This window comes from Cimex lectularius, unplaced genomic scaffold, assembly GCF_000648675.2.
Source record: "Cimex lectularius strain Harlan isolate CLEC.00 unplaced genomic scaffold, Clec_2.1 scaffold125, whole genome shotgun sequence".
Classification (NCBI taxonomy): domain Eukaryota; kingdom Metazoa; phylum Arthropoda; class Insecta; order Hemiptera; family Cimicidae; genus Cimex; species Cimex lectularius.
This window is the reverse complement of record NW_019392662.1, coordinates 1,109,606-1,130,904: the sequence shown is the minus strand read 5'-3', so window position 1 is coordinate 1,130,904 and position 21,299 is coordinate 1,109,606. Positions and strand designations below refer to the sequence as shown.

The 21,299-nt window shown below is 32.7% G+C and overlaps 1 protein-coding gene and 1 long non-coding RNA gene across 5 annotated transcripts in view; one reads left to right on the top strand and one right to left on the bottom strand.

The window, feature by feature from the left end:
• Positions 1–1,225: 1,225 nt before the first annotated feature.
• LOC106668716 (golgin subfamily A member 1) lies at positions 1,226–20,029 on the bottom strand. 4 transcript variants are annotated; one of them, XR_001340793.2, is made up of 14 exons: positions 19,437–19,516; positions 14,906–15,130; positions 14,349–14,577; positions 14,199–14,287; positions 13,979–14,107; positions 9,906–10,086; positions 9,740–9,849; positions 8,920–9,111; positions 6,522–6,926; positions 6,319–6,465; positions 6,049–6,261; positions 5,807–5,984; positions 5,647–5,749; positions 1,226–1,556 (listed from the first exon to the last, which is right to left on the bottom strand). XR_001340793.2 is itself a non-coding variant. In XM_014397690.2 (13 exons), exons 2-12 carry the CDS (start codon positions 15,122–15,124, stop codon positions 5,844–5,846), a joined length of 2,055 nt encoding a protein of 684 aa, XP_014253176.1. In that variant the 5' UTR covers positions 15,125–15,130; positions 19,947–20,029; the 3' UTR covers positions 5,287–5,749; positions 5,807–5,843. The 4 variants fall into 4 exon arrangements, 3 of the variants coding, with proteins under 3 accessions (XP_014253176.1, XP_014253175.1, XP_014253177.1); XM_014397690.2 differs by lacking the exons at positions 1,226–1,556; positions 19,437–19,516 and adding an exon at positions 19,947–20,029 and having other exon boundaries at positions 5,287–5,749; XM_014397689.2 differs by lacking the exon at positions 1,226–1,556 and having other exon boundaries at positions 5,287–5,749.
• The window catches only part of LOC106668724, a 45,004-nt gene continuing 43,490 nt past the window's right edge, over positions 19,786–21,299 (top strand). Inside the window, exon 1 of the long non-coding RNA XR_001340797.2 lies at positions 19,786–20,245. This is a non-coding gene — a long non-coding RNA (uncharacterized LOC106668724). The remainder of the gene's footprint in view (positions 20,246–21,299) is intronic.

The window sequence follows — 21,299 nt, the reverse complement described above, 5'->3', positions numbered from 1 at the left end:
CTAGACTACATCTCACAATCATTAAATAATAATGTAGGTCAATATTCCCAAATCCCAAATTGGAAAGCTACGGCAAGCTTGTAGGTCTATGTTTCATTAATATAATGAACCAAAGCTCAGAAAAACAAACTAAAAAAACATCAATTGCGCTAGAAATACTGCTCATTTAGACTTCAGAAACAACTAAATTGTATGGGAACTAAACATTTTGGGCACATAATAATAATTAATAAAATCAGACACCTTTCTTGGAAAAGGGAATTGGCTTTTTTTGGGGGGGGGAAGAGGTTGCGTGAACAAAAGAGACAAGGGCAACGGTGGGAAACTGGGAATCAAAGTTCAAACACATTACCGAGGTGTCTTGAGCAGTCTGTCATGCTGACCACTCGACTGCCACAGTCCCCTGATATGGTATATAGATTGCACCAAAATAAACAAGGAAACTGATTGGCATTTTCGGCAGAAATCCAATGTATGAGCACTCATTTGGGTAGGTCTTTCATACTGCAATACATGCCATCTATGCCTTAGGAAATCTTAATAGAGATTACACTAACAAAATAATCCTCATTAGATCAGAAAGGCAAGCAAGCTAGCTGAGGTCTAATGACAAGAGCAGAAGAGTTGCAGCTCCTCTAATTCACCGAGTGCCAGTTGGTTTTAAAAAAAAAATCAAAATTTATTTATTACATTAAACAAATAACTGAATAAATTTTTGACAGTTTCCTATTTGCATCAAAAATACAAAAACATGTTAGTACATCTAATTAAATCTTTCAATTCATTATTCTTCTATTTCGACCTCAAGAGTTTAACTTATGATTTTTCCTTCTCGAAGGTGGGATAATAGGTCATCTCAAAAAAACAACAACCAGTTTTTCTTTTAATCCGTCCTCAGGTGAGTTAACACAGTGGTTAAAACAGTGGTTGTCATTCATTAATATTTTGTAACAGTTTATTTAAAAAAAGAACCAGTGTGGTACATATTTAAGTCTTTTTAAGTAAAAACGTTTAAAAAAGGTCTGTAATAAACTATTACAAAATACTAATGACTGACGGTTGAAATGAAAAAGTTAGTGTCATAAGCGGGATTCGAACCCATGATCTTCGGCTTACACCACTAAATATAAATGCATCTAATTAAAGCTCAGTCTTAAGAGATCAAATTGTATCTCTTTTTCCATTGCTGATTCAAGCCTAAGATGAAACTCAAAAAGAAACACAGTCGGCTTAAATCGATTTTATTTAGCTTGGATAAGTCCCAGATGGACCAAATTAGTATAGAAGAGACAAATGGCTAAGAGATGGGTTCAATTTTGCTAAATAAATTGTCTCCCTTTGGTTTGATATCTGAGATGCTCAGCTGCATGGAAGGATCCTTTCGTAGTCCATAGCAAAGTTCAGACTCGTGTCCTAATCAGGAAACTTTATATCTTGATGCACAAATGTCGCATTAAATGGACATAAAGTTATGGTGCATCAGCAAGTCTTTTCGTTCACAACATAAAATATTGTGGACAGTCTCAATCTTGCTCGAGAAATCAATGGTATTAGACCTGAAGAAGACATGACATTTGATGAGGTAATTATGGTTAATGTTGCACCCTTGGGGCAAAACTGGATAAGTAGACATTTGATACAAATTTAATTTTTCGATAATTTTTTTATTGTAGTCAAGTTACATTAAATTCTAATCAGTCGTCCCAGTAAATAGGTTTTTTAATTTATTTACTTATATCTTGACTTTTTCGTACTTATCCCATTATGCACCAACACTTATCTAGTTTTTACTACTAGTTAACACAAATTTAGGGCACTTGTTGATTATTATACCGCCCCTTTTGCTGATATTTATGTATACATATATATACTTTGCTAGGTGGGTTATATTTAAAATGGGATAATTCAAGTTGTATTAAAAACCACTAAATTTTACAGGTGAAAAAAGATAAAAATGTATCCCTTTCGTGCACCTAGGCAAATATTCATTAGGAATAAGGTTCATTTATTATATTCCAGTAATAGTTATTTGAGTTCACAAATAGACAAGTAGAAATATCAAAATGTTGACTTTTTGAGATGTGTAAAAAGGAACATTGCTTGTAATAGAAATTGTTTCTTTCTCGACTTTATCAATTAATTAGATTAGAATTACTGGATTATGCACATCCCATTTTGCCAAAATTTAATTTATCCAGTTTTGCCCTGAAGGTGCAGAATTCACTTAACATTTTTGTAATGGGAATCTGGTTTTAGTTGCATGGACTGTCATTTAACTGCCACAGACCAATAAACTTCTTCTGAACATTATGGGCAAATTGATGTTCTTTTAAGTCCACCTGCCTTGCCTCAGACGTAAGTCAAACTTCACCTAACTACAAGTTTGACACATATTGGGTCCATTTACACTCACAGGTTTTGATGTTACTCAAATGCCTGTTCAGCTTTGCACAAGAACTTGCTAGATTTTATGCAGAATAAGTTTCAGAGGCCTGCAACATCTCCCCAAAACAAATGCATACCAGAACTATACACCATGCAAAAATGGTAGATACATCACATCAGAAATTGTACTTTAAGTTTCTTAAGTTATATAAACTGACCCTTGGGGACTGTGGTAGTCAAGTGGTCAGCATGTTAAACTCTCATGGGTTCAATAGCAATGACTTTTTTATAAATTCATTTTATTTCGTGGTCTGATTGACCAAATAACTTCTTTCAATTAACTAATCTTTTTATGTAAGGTACTGATTGAAATAAAAAGTTAGTGTCACGAGGGGGATTCGAATCACGACCTTCGGCTCAATACACTGCTGCTCCAACCACTTTTTTTATTACCACCAATTTTACTTATTACGTTCATTACATTTCATTGTCTGATTGACCAAATAACTTCTTTCAATTTATGTTATAATTTTTTATAAAGAATTTTCATTAACAAAAGTATAGAAAATAATTGGGATTTTTCTTTGTTGAACTTTGATTCAAAACTTGAAATATGATCATTACTGATCCTTTTGGACTAGGATCCATATCAAAGGAAGGCAGATCAAAATGATCTGTTAGAAAATAATTGTCAACTTGCTCATCATTAATTAATTAATTTTAATCATTTTAGTTTTTGTCTATCCTTATCATTTTGTCTTTCAGGTAGGTTTTGCCAGTTCAGCTTTTTTGTCGAATTTAGTCGTGGATTTTGTTATCTTGCCTCTCCCTACTTATACCCAATTTAATATAGTTATTAGCTCAAACACGCCATCTTCTACATTTAATTGTCCGGTAAAAATAACCAGAATAAGAAAATAAAAGACGGTCTCTTGATTGATGAGCTTTGGATTAACCCACCTTAGTATACAACACTACCTTCAACCTTCAAAAATAAACTTACAATTGTAAAAACATAAGTTTATTGTTTTATGAATCCTTCATTTAAAGTATAAATTTATACAGTTATAATATAAGGAAATCATATGATTGTTATTGTCTCTGGGTTATTATATTTCATACATCAACTCATATGCATAAGTATGTAGTAGTACAGTATAAAGTAAATTGTAAATATCTCTTTAAGAAGTATCTATTTCAGTGTGAGACCTTTAAAATATCGTTTATTTACCTTCTAATAGTTTAATTTATTTTTAAGTACTGGCCAGATTAGAACTTAGAAAGTGTATTAAATTTTACAAGTTAATTTGTAAAGTGATAAATTTACTTTAACCATAATTTGGATTTTTACTTAATTTCTGTTGTAAGCATTTATTAAATAAAGCTTACAATAAAAACTACTCATGCAATGGATATTTTATATTGATGATATTTGATGAGTCGATAGCAACGTGTTTCAAAATGTCAATAAAAAGGCATTTAATACAGTATTTACATAAATTTATATATATTTTTATATAATTAAACAGATAGGCAGACACAATAATTTTGTATTGTTAGAAAATGTGGGCTATTAAAAGCTTAAACAATTTAGTTAAAATACAGTTTATGTATACATTTGTTATTATAAATATGATAATATATTATTATTTATACATGCAGATATAATCTACAATGTATAAAAATTAAAAATAAAAACTCTATAGAAAATATCTTTTAGTGAGCAATCGAATTGCTTTTTATTACTGAATACTGTTGTACGGATATTACATAATAATTTTACACATTTTTGGCAAAAAGTGAACATTGCAACATCACAAATTCAAAAAACAAATGTTTTAAAGAAAATCAATAAACCAGGCCTGATTGTAAGTCAAATCATTTTTCTTACAATGAGAGGAAAAATTGTCAGTATAATTGTAAAACACTTTCAAGGCCTTAATATCACTCGGTGAGCTCAAAATATTTATTTACAAATGGTCCTAATTCACTTAAATACAATCTATACAAAGTGATTACAAATTAAATAACAATTTATAAAAACAAATTTGGCATTTCCTATTTACAGGAACGAATCAATGTGTAACAGTTAATGTTGCTAATACACTAACGAGGGAACAAGACTGAATACAAAAGTGACACCTAAGGATATTTTTACAGTCTTATTTTCTGTAGGTTTTATTTATTTATTTATTTTTTTTTTCATGCCAATTGCTTCATTGATATGGACATGGTATGAGGTAGTAATTAATCGTCAGAAGGATTTAAAACTTTTATTGATCTAAAGTTAACACAAGGAGTATTTTTATTAATTCAACTCACCACAGTCATTTTCAATTCCAAAAAAATCTATAAATATCGCAATAATTTTGTATGTCTCATACTATTAATGAGAATACTGTTTTCAGGAACTCTATTTCAAATAGTTTTCCATTGCATTGTGTGAACTGTCAAAATTATTCATAGGTAGAGATCAGTCCAACTATTGGCATAAATGGCTGTATAACTATGCTCTTGCTTCGAGGAATATCAATTTGATACTCTCATACTCACTGTTTTCAAATTTATTCTTTTGATAAGATATGTATATTAGCTGTTCACCGTTTGACTAGAATAAACACAGGGCTAAAAACTTGTTTTGTTCGAAGGCAGTGAGCTTTTGTCTTTTATTTTGGCATGAATTATTTTGTAGACAAATTGATTGTCGAAAATTTGCAACGATATTTCTTTTACAGTGTTCAGTGTAAATTATAGCATCTATTCATTTTAAAAAAAAAAGGCTCAAACAAAGGAAAATATCAAATAGTTATCTTTTTTTTTAACGCAGTATACTCGTAAGAATATAAACTTAACAAATTTATATTTAAATATGAACTTAAATAACTTGTTTAACAAAAAAAGTTTATATTACTATTTACTATCCACAACAACAAATTTAATCATAAACTTAATTACTAAAGACAAGATTATAAAACAATTTTCAATCATTGCAAAGTGTCATTATAAATGCAAAATAAATATTTAAAAACTTGTTTTAAAAACAATATTTTAAACCTCTTACGAATTCTTTAAGAAAATATTATCTAAAATTATTTCTAAAATTATTAGAAACCAGTAGGGGACAGAAGCACGATGTAAGAATTCTTCGCTCACTCACCAATAATAATACCCTGATATCTATTCATATTGACCTTCCATGAAGGACACAATGCCAAATGTACCTCTTGCTACTAGGATTAAGTAAACCTCATGTAATTGTACCTTGGTTGCCATATGGTTGCTACTTCAGACGGAACGTAAGTTGGCAAATTCCAATAAATCCTAGGAAATATTGTAGGTATCACAGAATGGCGCCAAAGTTTTCCTATTAATGTATCATTGTTTTAATAAATGTTTTGAAATGTGTGACGGTCGTATTTACCTGGAATGATATATAACAAAATAGATTAAAGGGGATATCAGCTTGGCGTGTAATCTTCTAGTCGAGGAGGTTTTGATCTAAACCAAGACATCCTCCATCCTATAGTGTCCTTCAAAAGACACTCTTCTTCAGCACTCAATTTCAAAAGGGTTGCAACTGCTTTTGTCAAATGAAGAGCCTATTTGTCACAAAATTTAGTATTGATAAAATACATTTAATACTTTACACAGTATTTTAATTACCTCGTATTCTCTGCTTGTTAAAAATTTCATTATTACATTCTTCATATAAAGAAAGTTTACTTCCGTGTCACCATTCTCTTTCAAGTTTGACTTGTGTGGAGTAGAATGGTTATGACTGTTCATCATTTCTGTGCCGTCATTTTCACAAACTTTCAGCTCCTTTTGCAAAGTTTTCTTCATATCGGCTAATTTCTGTTTCAAAACTTTAATCGCCTAAAACAAACAAAAACTAGAAATTACACAAATACAAATTTCACTTAATTTTTTTACCTTATTTTTCTCAGTCACTTGTTCTTCAAGATCAGTGATTTTATCTCTAAGACCCTTTTCAACATATTCCGTTTCTTTCTCGTTATCTCTGATATTTCCCAGTTCAGTTGAAAGCTGTTGGATTTCTTGAACATTTTTGGCTAAAATCTGTCAATAGATCATTAATAAATGCACTGGCTTCAATTGAAAACTGAATAGACTACCTGATCTTTCTGTTTAAGCGTTTCTTCTAAACTGTTGACTTTTCTAAGATACTCTTCGACATCAGCTTGCTGCTGCCTGAGATCTTGTCTCGCCATGTCAACCTCCTGTGAAACCTGGGCATTTTTGAGCAAAGCGTCATTTTTGGCGTTCTTTTCCTTTTCCAGTTCGTCTTGCAGGTTTGTCAATTTTTCCTGTACCGCCGCTAATTCAGTATCCAGGCGTGATTTTTCATCGGCAAACTCCTGTCTGACAGAATTAAGTTCTTGCTGGGTTGTCTCGTATTTCTCTTTGAGTGGTTTAAGCTCATTTTCTAGTTTCTTCGATGTATCTTCATATTGTCGTGAAAATAATTCAGTGTCGTACACCTTCTTGGTCAACTTTGAAATTTCATCGTCTCTTGCTGCCTATCGACATACACAAAAAAAAGATTAAAAAAATTAGTCATCTTATTTAAAAAAATTAGTCACAATCTTCAATTGGTATTTTGAAGATTTGTGTAAAATTAAATTTAAATTAAACCTGGTCAAAGATAATTTTTTGGCAGACAGCAAATTTATCTCTTATACTGGTTAATTCAGAACATAAGAATTCCATTTTATTAAATTAAATTTTAAAGCATGATCACTTCATGAAAATACTATTCATACTACCGAACACAGACATGAACAATATACTAAAACGTTTTAAATGAAAGTTAAACATCAGGGTAAAGTGATTGGAAGGTATATACATGTTTTACTGACACTCCGTTTTAGGCTCATGGGTTTTGATGTCAGTCAAATATGTTTTGGCTTTGGACCATCATCATTTCCACCGAAGATGGTTAAGCCAAAATGTGTTTCAGTGACATCGATACCCATGAGTGAAAACAGACCCAGTACCAGTTCAACATGTGTTCACCGACTCCAGACCAATACCCACCATAATAATTTTCTGCTAATTAAAATTTTTCGTCTATAGTTCTATAGAAACTTCATAAATGAACTAACATTTAGAAAAACAAATCAAGCTGTACTCTTTCAACGAAATGTACTTTTTATGTATATAATTACCAAGAGAAAAATATAATTTATTCAAATTTCCATGATAAAATTAATCATAAGAGCTTTGGAAAATGATTTACATACAATTGAAATGATTACAACACAATTATTATCAATAAATAAATTTTAATAAAATAGGCAGAACTACAAGAAATGCTCAAGCTTGTAAACATAAATCAGGATTTTTTTTTATTATCTCCAAAGGTAAAAGAAGTACTAAAACAAATTTTAGTAACAAAAACACACAATTTTTTTTAAAGAATTTTATATGTATATAGTTCATGTTATTTCAATGGTTAATTATGTAGATCATATCTTATTTAAGTTACTTCTTCAAAGTAAAACCATAACCTTAAGATAAATATTTAACTTCTATTAGATTATAAAATTGATGTTTTGTTAAAAGATTTAATTGTTTTGGGGCGGCGGTAGCCAAGTGGTTAGAATGACAGATTCAGCTCATAGACCCCACAGTCTTGGGTTCAATTCCCACCGTCGCCTTTGGTCCTTTTTTCACACTACCCCAAAATTTCCTCCAAGAAAGAACCCTCCCCCCAATTAAACCTAGTATATAACTGAATTCTTTCCCTGGTTATTATTAGAAAAAATGCCGTTAAAAAAAAAATTTTTTTAAATTATTTACAGCATGCTTTAGGAAATGTGTTATATGTACTTTGCTTAAATGGGATGATTATGGGGATGTTAAGGTTAATGAAATAAACAACAGCTACTAAGTAATTCTTTATTTAGCGTGTATAAAATAACAAAAAATATTTCTATGTGAGATAGTTATTAAGACGATAACAAAGGGCAAACTATTAAAGAAGCGGTCTGTGCATTACTACAACTTAAACTTTAGGAAATTAACTTACGGTTTAAAATAATATTTAATTAAATTATATAAGTTACTCCCTAAATCTTAAAAAAATCAGATTTAGAAAAAATTTTATACTATTGTATAAAATGTATTTAACACTAAACTAAAAATCTGGCAATAAAAATCCAACCACCTTGGGTTTAATATATTTTGAACTATTAAGCTAAAAATTTAATGGATTTTGTGAAACAAGCTTTAAATTTAACAATTTAACTTAATTTTAGATCTAATTTGATCATTTATAGTGTTAAAACAAGCTTAAATATTTTAATTATTAAAATATTTCAATAACTGTTCTTCATCCATAAGAACTAGGTTAGACAGGTTTTCCTCTTCCGCAAGTTGTCCCTTTAGTTTATCCTGCGTGCACATGCAATCATTTCACAAACTAATCAACTATACTGACGTTAAGAGTAAAATAGGATTGTGCCCAACTAGATCAGAATAGTAAAAAAAAAAAGCAAAAATTGTACTTACAACAAGATCATTCGCCGCTTTCAGCTCACTGGCAAGTGTATTGCATTGCTCCGTGAGAAATTTCACCCTGATGCTCAGGTTCTGCTTCTCCTTGGCTTCTTCCTCGAGTTTTGTTTCGAGCTCCGTAACCTTGGCTTCTGCAAGACGCCTTTCTGCTCCTTCCTCACCGGCCTGCCGACTCAACCTCCCCACCTGTTTTTTGTTTTAGAAATAATCAAACGTTTTATTCATTCATTCTTAGTTTATATCATGATGATGGATCTTATCTTTACAATGATCATTTTCAAAATATTGTACATTGAAGAACAGGAATTATCTTCACATCAAATCAATATAATAAAGTAAAAACCAGCAAGTTTAAATTCAAATCAAGATTTACTTATTATTACTTTTATTTTAAACATTTAAGAAGAGAAGATAGATAAAGACTCTGTTTGTCAGAAGGGTCAATTAACAGATAACATAGTAACAGTTCATATTTTTTCATAAATGTTAACTAATTACCAGAAAAATTATGAAAAATTTTGAAACAAGTTTCAAAAATAAAAGTACAGACAGTAAACATTCATACTGGACAAAACAGTCAAGTTTTGTGTAAAAATGTCAACTTTTGCGTTTCCTGTGGAAAAAGGTCTAATTGCTTTTTATTCTTTTTAACATTTAATAAATATATATACATATAGGCTGGATCAGTTAAAAAAAATAATAATAATAATAGATTAGAAACTTCATCGATAAAAATATCATTGTTGCTCAGAAAGAAAATTTATAAAGGGGTTATCTTTTACCATTGATACCTTGGTTCTATCCTAAACCTGACCTGAGTTTCCAAAGAAGAAATTTGTGCACTCCAAGAAGCTTTAATATCAGTCAGGTGCACGTGAGCTTCCTCCAGTCTCCTTTCCAATAGTGCTCTCTCCCCAAGAAATGCTGAAATACATTTAGTTCTATAAAACCGTTCACACCCGTTTTTCTCAAGATCCCACCTTGAACACGATCATCGGGTGGCAGTGATGCGACAAGTCCGGCAGTATCGGACTCGCTCCTTTTCGTCAGCAATGCCACTCGGTCGGTGAGGTGTCTCACTTGTTCCTCACTCTGGGCGAGTTTGCTCGACAAATTCCACCTTTCCTTTTCCGATGTGTGTCTCAGCATTTCAATATCATCCTGTTTGTTAAACTTTATAAATAAGGCTATTCTTATGACCAAAACATTTTCAAAGTGTCCTAACTAATTATTAAAGACTGCTTTTAAATAATTTTTTTATGGGGAATAAAAAGGTTTTTATTTGAATCAAAGAACAATGAAAACAATAGATATTAAAATTAAGCAGTACTACAACTTTGTAGAAATTGTATGAACATATAATTTCTTAAGTAAATTGTCACTTTTATGTTCAATTCTACTCAAACATTTTACATATTTCTCAAATTTATAATCAAAAGTTAAAAGTTTTCAATTAAAATTGACTGTTTGGAAGACTTTTATTATTCCTATAGTTCTGTCATGTAATTTACATACATAATACTGTTCAGATAAAATTATCCAATTTTAACCATTATTTTTACATTATAGAATTAATTTTTCAAAAACTTAGTTAGGGCAGTGGGTGTAACAAATTTAGAATTTAATAATTGTAACAAAAATGTAAATCAAAAACCCAAAAGGATTCAAAACGAAATTCCAGTTAATACAGCAAGACAAGATTTTATGCACCAGTTATTCACAAACTTCTTAAATTTTTAAGGTATTTTATTCAAAAAATAAATATTGTTTGACTTACAGTGCAGACATTTCTTAAATTTTTAAGGTGTTTTATACAAAAAATAAATATTGTTTGACTTACAGTACTGATGCTTTTTATAAAAGGAGTTAGTTATAAAAAAATGACCATTTTTAAATTTGCTTTTTTTTTTATCTGTCTTCTAATGAAATTTTATTGGTTTTAATCCCTTAATGAAAACTGTAGTTACTGCAGCATTATGAGAGAAAAATGGACAGCTGCTAAAGTTTTGGTGCAAGGTAGAGTAATAATCAATCTAAAAAGCCAAAATAGGAGACCGCAATGGTCCAGTGGTTAGGGCACCTGACTCATATTTTCCACTGTTCTGGATTCAAATTCTGATATCCTTTGTAATTATAATTGAGAATAATTTTTAAAAAAGTAAACTGGTTTGAGCTATCATCTGCGATAACCAACGGGTATTTGGACTTTAAGTTAAATTACTTGAATGAAGTAATAAATCAATTTAATTAAGAATAATTTAAGGCCATTCCTACAAAATGCAATAATCAATGTCTATTTGTAGACCTCGGGTTCCCTGGTGGAGTGCCGCCTGTGGCCGCGCACACGCGGAGAAGAGGCGAGCTTTCCGACGCTTCAGAAGACATCCGACGGAGGAAAACCTTGATAATTTTAAAGTAAAAAGGGCTAGGGAGAGGCGTATCCTGTCCCAGGCCAAAAAAGAAAGTCTGGCGAGATATGTGTCAGAAATGACGCACCATACATCCGCCAGGAAAGTCTGGGACAGGGTCAGAGCNAAAAAAAAAAAAAAAAAAAAAAAAAAAAATCAATGTCAAATGAACTAGATATGTCGCAGTCAACGGTCATATTATGTAATTGTTTCCTAATATTATTTATATAATATTTTAAAATATGTTATATTAATTTACAATGACAATTTAAAAATTTACAATAACAATGATAAATGTGATCTTTTTTCAGTACATTTATGTGAAATAATCTATTAAGCTACCTTCTTACTTTACATATTGTTTAATACTTAAGTAATTTTTTCCTTTGTTTTCTAAATTTTACTTTTATATTGTTATATTTTATGTATTGTATATTTCTATATTTAAACATTGTTGTAAACTGGATTAAATCCATACAATATATTATTATTCATTTTAAGTATTCTTAACAGAATTTCTTCTAATAAAAATAACATTTACAATAGACTCTTCATTTATGTGCTTTCACTCATCAGTAGTTGCCCCCCCCCCCCCAGTTGAGTTCTAAAAGAGAGTGGGAATCCTGCATGGAATTAATTTTATGTATGTTACCATATATTGTACTTTTCTTATTGGAGACAAAAAAAAAAACTTAAATGTGTATACAGAAGTACATACATAACATTGACGATAGGTGCACACAATACAGAAAATGCCTGATTGGTATGGAGATACAAAAAATGCTTCGAAACATGAAATTTGACATATTTCCTATTATTTGTGATCCTCTCTGATGTGATGCTTAGTATGTATCCCCCACAGACAACATGAGCATACTTAAGCTAACCTTGCAGCAAAATGAACTTTTAGTAAACATGCCGCTTGGCTTCTTAATGCAAGCGATGATTTTTTCATCATGAGGATTATTACCTGCGATAAAATGTGGATTTATTGGTATCTTCATACACGCCCTTGGGTACAGGGAAAGTTTCAAAGAAGTTTTCAAATATTAAAAACAACTGTGACAGTTGTGCCAAAATTAGCTATGAAAAATCCTGATGATATCTAGACATACATTTCATGTTGAGGGATAATAGAAAAACTTTTCATCCATTAGATGTATAAACTGGAATAATTTTTTTATTAAAAATTCATGGAGTTATACAACCAGGGATAAAGCAATTGAACACTATCAGGTAATTAATCATCAAGTCTAACAGACTTTTTCCAGAATTAAAAATATAAAATATATTTAATTATATGTATTCTTGATATGGTCATTTTTTCCATTCTTGTCCTGACAAATGATTCTACAAATTGGTTATGCCACATCCTTTCCAAAGAATTGTCAGTTAATTTCTTAAAGTCTCTATATAATTGTAAAATTGCTAGAAACAAAGGTTACTATAATTTAACGGTACTTTTTGCATGTTATGAAATAGAAATTTTAATACCCGTAATGGCTTATATTCAAATTTTTCAGAACCAAAACAAAAATAAGAATCAGATTAAAGAGCAAGACACACAAAAGTTTTAAATCTTTTTGCAACACAATATAAACCAATATTTTCTTATTGTCAATTTAAACATGCATACTTCTACATTTCTTTTTAAACAAATGAATTTTTTATCAAATATTTTGTTCTATTTAGCATTGTAAATTAAACAATGTTTGCACACCTGACAAATCAGCCATGCAAACACATTGATTTTTGTGTTATATTTTTGTTCTTCTACGGAAGGATGGGAAAGAATATAACAATTACGTTGCAGTAACAAATGCACAACTTTTAACATTATAATCACAATACTTACTAAAACATACTTGCAAACATCACATGTGAATAGTGTTAAATATTATTTGAGCGTTATTGTGTTTTTATGTTCCCAGCAAAACTGGCAGATGGATTTTAAGCGCAGATTATAATCTTTACTATTATGAAGTAGTAGTAATTTGCAAAATTTTAGCTTTAAAATGTTTTTTAGCAAGCACAAAACATTTTTTTTCATAGTAATTTATCAGGCAATTTAATAATAAATTTAATCTGCAGTTTAAAACAAGCTTGCAATTGCTGTATTGTGCAAACACTGATGGTGTATCATGCTCAGTTAATGCAGGAAAAAAAAAAAAAAAAAAAAAAAAGTACATACCTAGAAAATTCATCAGACATCTTCGCTACACTGGATGTTGTAAATTTTTTTGGATATAAGCTAAATTAAATTAAAACACAAAATGAAGAAAAACATAAATCACAACAGAAAGAAAAATTATGTGCTTTATAGTGTAATAAAATAAAAAAATAAAAATAAAATAAGAAATAATTTCTTTCCTTGCAACAATGTAAAAGTACGATTATAATAACTGTGTATTCAAAAATAAAATTTCTTCGTACATACTACAAAATGAAAATAAAATAAAGACTATACATGCAAACATATAGCTAATCCAGCCCATTGTATAATGTTTGTAAGCTACAGTTAAGTGCCTTAAGCTGGGGATATGGCAAAAGGTGAAAATCACTTACAGCAAAAATCAATAACTTATTTAAATAAAACGTTTAAATTGTCAATTTTTTTAAACGAATCATTATTGGCAAAGACTCACCTCATAGTTGCTTATCTGTTCTTCAAATGGCCTCAGCCTATTTACTTCAGCTTTCAACGATTCAAGTAGTGTCGTTGCTTCCTTTAAACTTGCAGTTGTTTCACTACATTCTTTCTCCTTCGCTAAAAGCTGAAACAATAATGTAAATAAAACAAATGCAATTTCTTTGTTTATTTATTTTTTTTTAATTGTATGTTTAATCTGAGAGAAATCTCTTTACCAAATGTTTCACTTTGGCCATTTCTTGAGTCTGGAAGCTTTCCAATGTGTGTTTATCTTCTTGATATAGAAAATTTAGCCTTTTCATCTCTTTAATAGAAAATGGACAATTAAAACTTTTATCGATTTATCTTCAACTGAAAATATATACCTTCAGCCACTTTCAGAGCCTCTTGCAATTCATTTGTCTGCTTTAGAAGGTCCTCAGTTAATGCACACTCCTTTTTCCTCCATTCCTCTTCTTTGACGACAAAAGATTGCTGTAGCTCGTTTTCCCGTTTTTCTAGTTTTTTGGTCCACTCTGTGACAGTCTTTTCAAGCCTGTTTCTCCACTCGTCCTCTTTCTTTGCAAGAACATTCACTTCTTTGGGACTTAACACCTAAAATGATACCAACAATGAAAAAAAAAAAACTCCAGTATTTACATTGTATTCCTAAAACAATTTCTTCACTTTCATAAATTAAGTGTATTTCTATTTTCTGGAATAGTTGTATACGTCCTTGAACTACTCTAATTTTGCATATTGATAAACAATTACCATAACTTCATCAAGAAACTCTTTAAATGTGCTTGATTTTTTTTTTTAAATATCTAAACATTTATGAAACCACATTTCATTAGCTAATGTATACATTTTAAATTTTGATGAGAACATTGTTTATCACAAGATAAACATTATCTAAACATTATTAAAGGTATAAACTGACCTTTCCATCAAGCAGTTTAATCTGTGGTGGTTCTTGGGGTGGCAAAGTCGGAGAGGGTGCTGGCGGGACTTGCTGTTGAGCACCGTCCAGAACAAGACTGCAAACACTGCTCTCTGATCCTTGCCTGGACTGCCTAGAAAGGCCACCTTTCTGCGGGGTGAATTTTGGCAATTCCCTCCCCGTCTTCTCCCTGAACTGGTTCTTCATACTATTGAACATTTTGACCTGGAAAATTGGAAATTTTGCTTTAATAATAATAGTAGTAAATTTTTATTATGAAAAACAAACCAAATATAATTTATTAAATTTTACTTTACTGTTTAAAATAAAACATGACATTAATTTTACTGTTCTGAATGTAGCTATTAGGATACAATATCACAGGTTTCGCAGTTGACCTGGTAACGATCATAAAAGGGAAGAAATTCAAAGACACTGTCAAACCAGATGCAAAACTCCCTAATTATTGTAGGAAGATAGTGTGAGAAAAAGTGTTTAGATATAAACCCTAAGAAAACACATCTCATTCTTTTCACAAAAAGAAAGTAGCTCACACTGTAAAGGATGATGCTTTAAATTTCTCCAAAGAAAAAATAACCTAGGGATAACTTTGACCAAAGATTAAAACAGGGAAAACACATAGACAACTTTCTGCATAAAGCTAAGGCGCTATTGAACATAGGAAATAGGAATACAGACATTTGGAAGAAAGGTGGCCCTTATATGGTACATAGATGGATCGAAGATGGATTATGGAGTATGCTTAGGGATAAAAGGGCTGAACCTCATACCAGCGAACCCTCTTGGACTAATACCAACAATTTTCCAAGCTGAAGTCCATACAATACAACTTTTGTATTTTTTACAGGAGTTAAAAATGAACAATATGGAAGTTGCACAGATACGCATACTGTCAGACAGCCAGGCAGCCATAAAGGCATAAAATATGTATGCTTTTAACTCCAACTTGACTGGGAGTGCCTAAATTGCCTAATGGCTCTGGGAAAACAGACAAGGCTTACTTTAAAGTGGGTTCACGGACCTGAAGGCATAGAAGGAAATGAACAGACTGGCCAACAAGTCAAAAAATGGGACCCACGAGACCAAAACCACAATTGGTACACCGGTGTATATGTGTGTATGGGTTTAAGTTGGAACTGGAAAAATATGCACCAGGTATGAGGCAAGCTAAGAGATTTATAAATCTCTCAAAAAAGAAGGCGAAGGAACTCCTCTCTCTCTCAGCAGGCAGGAAAGTTATAGGCCTCTATTCTAACCAATGCCCTCTTAACTATCATCTGAAGAAGATAGGCAGAACAGGGACAGAAACATGCCGACTGACAGTACCATAGACATTGGCACATATCCTTTGAGAATGTGAAGCCTCTTCAGTAGGACATTGCTCACACCAGAAGAAGTCCGCAAAGAGTCACTAAGAGAAGTGTTTAGTCATATAAGAAAAACACACTTTCCAAGGTATGGCTATAGCTCATAGGGGTTACACAATTGATCTATTTTGGTCACAGTCGAGTAAACTATTGCCATAATTCTACAGCAACACCCCCCCCCACCCTTCAAAAAATATTTAACGGACAGCTATGACCTTCTCACAACATATTTTACGCTAATGAATATACTCACTTGTGTTTAATTTGTGTCAGTACTTGAGGACAAATTTCATAATCTTTGAAAAGTGTGGTGCCTGGTTTATAAGTGAAAATTCTGCTTGTAAACATTAAGACAGATTATAATGTTGCTAGTCCTTAGAACCTAATCTGATCAGACCATATTTTACTAATTATGTACTGCTCAATAAATACAAGCAGAACTTTGAAAACTGAAAGTAGGAAGCCTGCCAAAATAAACAAGAAACTTTATTCTGGTCATTTCTGATCAAACTGGTCTTCCTCCAGTTCGGTACGCTTGACGCATTGTGACGTTTCACATGCAGAATCATTTGTTTATTACATCATCACTGAAAACAGTGGTGAAACATGTACAATATCAGCAATTACTCTAACACTGACCAGGTGATTGAAAAGGACTGAATACAGGTTCATCGCCCCACAGTCCACACCTAAATATTTGAAAATTTCAATACGAACATATAAAACAATTGTTACAAAGGTGTAACGATCACAATTTCTTCTTTATTAACTATAAGTATATTAAACACAGCTGAAGAAACTGCTTTTTGACAACCAAAGATGACGAAAAGCTAAAATGTGACTAATAGTCCCAGAAAAGTGAGGATTAGCAGACTAAGATGATTAGAGAAGGCCAAATTACTGGTTTGTCACCCCACAGATAACAACAAATCATCTCACAAGTTAAATATGAGTGAATGGAATAAATCACTCAAATTTCTTCCTTTTAAATAAAAGCATTTGTTTTATTAAACTCAAGAAAACATGTGTTAACAAGCACAGAACTCCAAGTTGGTAAAATGCTGAAGCATGACTGACAGCAAGGATAGAGAGGCAAGGGTGATGAAAGGCACCTAGGAGGAAATTCATCACAAGCTACCAACGGCAAAATCTCTTCCTTACTTAGCGTAACTTTATTAAACCCACTGCTTTAATGATGAAATGCAAAAATGTGATGACAAGGATAAACACACTCCATATCAGACTGGATCCAGAAAAAAAAACCAGCAGAGGATGAACTCCAGAAGTTCTAGGCACAGTAAATTTATTAAGAGAACCCTCAACAAAACTGGCAAACACACTGTGACATTCAGAGAAGATAAAACTCAGGGGGTATTGATAAGGCTATATGTCAGTCACTAGCCTAACTAGAGAAAACACCTGCACAACATATATATTAAATTATGACCCCCATTGATTATACGAGGAGGAAGAAAGTGCAGAAAATATTATATTTTAATGTAAAGCAACTAATCAATGGAGACATAGTCTAGGATATCAAGAAGAGCAAGGGAAAAGAACTGTAGCAATGGCAGTCCATGACCTCATAAGAGAGAAGGATTGAGTTAACTCAACTTGAATTGAGGAACTAGGAAAAATAGAATATGCTAAAAGGGTACAGTGCTTGAATAATACAAATCCCTCGCTTCTTATCATTCAGTCATCCTCATCTTAAAACCCACTGAGATGAAATGCTGAAATCCGACTGAGAGACAAAAACAACAAGAATAGAAAGGCAAGGATGATCAAGGACGATGTAGTGCAGATTCATCACCTAGCAGACCACGGCAAAATCTCTTCCTTATTTAGATCAAATCAGGGGTACATCTTTATTAAACCAACTGCTGAAAATATGAAATGCCGAAATACGTCTGACAGATCAAAACAGCAAGAGAAGCCAAGTGAGAATGATCAGAAGCGATCAAACTACAGATTCATCACTTAGCAGACCTGGTCACAAACTCTCCCTTATTGAACATAAGTTTTTCTTTATTAAACCCACTACTGAAGATGACAAAATGCCAAAATAAGTCTGACAACAGAAAAAAAACAGCATGATTGGGCAGGCAAAGATGATCATGATCGCCAAGAAAACCATGATAAAATTTCTTCCTCAATGAGAGATTATGAAATGCCAAAACATGTCTGACAGACCAAAACGACATAATATTCAGGCAACAGTGATCAATGATGATGTAAGTGCAGATTCATCACCTAGCAGACCAGCAAAGTCTCTTCCTTATTTACCATAAATATTTGTTTATTAAACCCACTGCTGAAGATAACAAAATGCTGAAATAAGTCTGACAACAGAAAAAACAGCAAGAATAGACAGGCAAAGATGATCATGATTGTCTAACAGACCATGACAGAATCTGTTCATTATTGAGAGATTATGAAATACATATGACTAAATTAGATAAATTAATTGCAAAAACACGTCTGACAGACCTAAACAGAAGAATAGACAGACCCAGTTATCAAAGATGATCCAGGCACAAAATCATCAAAGAATAGAGCAAAATCATTTCCTTAAAGAGAAGCACATCTGACAGAACAAAATAGCAAGACTAGACAGGCATAGTCAACAAAAAAGATCCAATCACAAAATCATCATGTAGCAGACCAAAATATCTCCCTTATTGAGCATAAGTCTTCCTTGACGAAACCCAGTATTGAAGAACAAAAATGCCTTCACAAATTAACAGCCCAAAACATCATGACAGGCAACAATGATCAAAGATGATCCATGGCGACAAAATCTCTTCTTTATTGAGACGAGTATTTCTCTATTAAACCCATTACTGAAGACAATGATGAAAGGCACAAATAAAGATAGACCAGGATGTTAAGAGGCGATCTTATTATCACATTTTATATCTAAACAAGAAATGTTACAACTGTCACACATGCTGAATCGGCACTGGGTTATTTATTACGTTCCAGACGTTAAATTGGTTCAACATATTTAACTTGTGTTAACTCAAATATTAGTGTAGTTTTGTTGTTTTTTTAATGACAGGTTGTTCAATAATTTGTTGAAGTCGTGAGGAGCGGTCAACAAATTTTATAATTTTTAACAGTCTTAATCAAGTAGCTGTTACCAATCTGCTCGGAAAATGCTTCATCCTGGACATAACTTCTGTCATATTAACTAGAAATTTAAATTTATATCGTGTAATCAAAAACTTTGTTATTTTTTTAAACACTAAGATTTAACCAGTGGGTATTTTTTGGAATTTTAAATATGTTTTGATCAACGGCGAGATTTTTTTTTACGTACTAGCGTGTTTTGCAAGTGGTTTTTACGGTGTTTCGTTACTTTTTAAAAAGGCGAACATCTGCAAATCCCAACTCGGCAGAAAGTAAAAGTCCCTTGTCAACCGAAACGGTAACATTTTACGGGATTGTGCAAACGGGAAAAGTTGCCTCGTCGGGCCGGCGATCCTCGTCCGAACGACAACTCAAAAATCGTCATCCATCGAGATAATTTTATCAGTCGACATGTCAAATTGTTCGAATTCGGCGAAGGCTGGCATCTACGAAATTGTATTCAGGGCAGTTGGCAGAAAGTAACGGGCCGAACAATATGCAAACCTTTACAAAATGCTTACCGAGTTTTCGAATGTTTCCTTAGTCCTGGGCTTCAGTTCAGTTATCCATATCCCTCTCTGGGTCGGCTCGGTTCCGTGGAAAATCGTCAATTTAACAGCGTGTCATTTCGGACGAACTGTCAATCCTATCTCGTCCAGATAACCTCGCTCGCCTATTTCACTTTTATTATCTCGGAGTGGCCGAGTTGGGCAAAAGCAGCGCGCCCTATCGCCTTGGCGGGGGCCCGGCTCGTCCGTTTTCCGGATCCGAGATCAGGTGGCCACCGGCACCACAGAGGCACCGACCTGACCAGAATATTGTAAGTTAATTTTCATATACAGTTTATCCTTTCTTAATTTTAGTTCTTTTTTTATTGCAATAATATTTATTAGCAAGTTATACATATATTCTGTTTTATCTTTTTTTGTTCTTTCTCCATGTGTGTATATGTATACTTTTTCTTCTATTGTTGTAAATATTATTACTTTAAATTAAAGTCTCTCTTTCTTTCACTCTAACAGTCTCTCTCTCTCTCTTTCTCTCACTCTCACTCTCTCTCTCTCTCTCTCTCTCTCTCTCTCTCTCTCACTCTCACATACACACTCACACTCTCACAATCTCTCTTTCTCTCTATATCTCTCACCATCACAGTCACACACACTTTCTTGTCTCACACACCCTCTTACTGTCTCTCACCCTCTCTCACTCTTTTTCTCTCACTCTCACAGTCACACACACACTTTCTTTTTTTCTCACATACCCTCTCACTCTCTCTCTCTCTCTCACTCTTTTTCTCTCACTCTCACACACTTTCTTTTTTCTCACATACCCTCTCACTCTTTCTCCCTCTCTCTCTCTCTTGCTCTCTCACTCTCACAGTCACACACACTTTCTTTTTTTCTCACATACCCTCTCACTCTCTCTCTCCCCCCCTCCCTCTCTCTCACTCTCTCTCTCTCTCCCTCTCTCTCTCTCTCTCTCTCTTTCACTCTCTCTCTCTTTTTCTCTCACTCTCAGTCTCTCTATCTCTCTCACTCTCACAGTCACACACACACACACACACTTTCTTTTTTTCTTACATACTCTCTCTCTCTCTCTCACTCTTTTTCTCTCACTCTCACAGTCACACACGCTTTCTTTTTTCTCACATACCCTCTCACTCTCTCTCTCTCTCTCTCTCTCTCTCTCTCTCTCTCTCTCTCTCTCTCTCTCTCTCTCTCTCTCTCACTCTATATCTCAGTCACACACTCACACACACACACACACATTCTTTTTTCTCACACACCCTCTCCCTCCCTCTCTCTCTCTCTCTCTCTCTTTCACTCTCTCTCTCTTTTTCTCTCACTCTCAGTCTCTCTATCTCTCTCACTCTC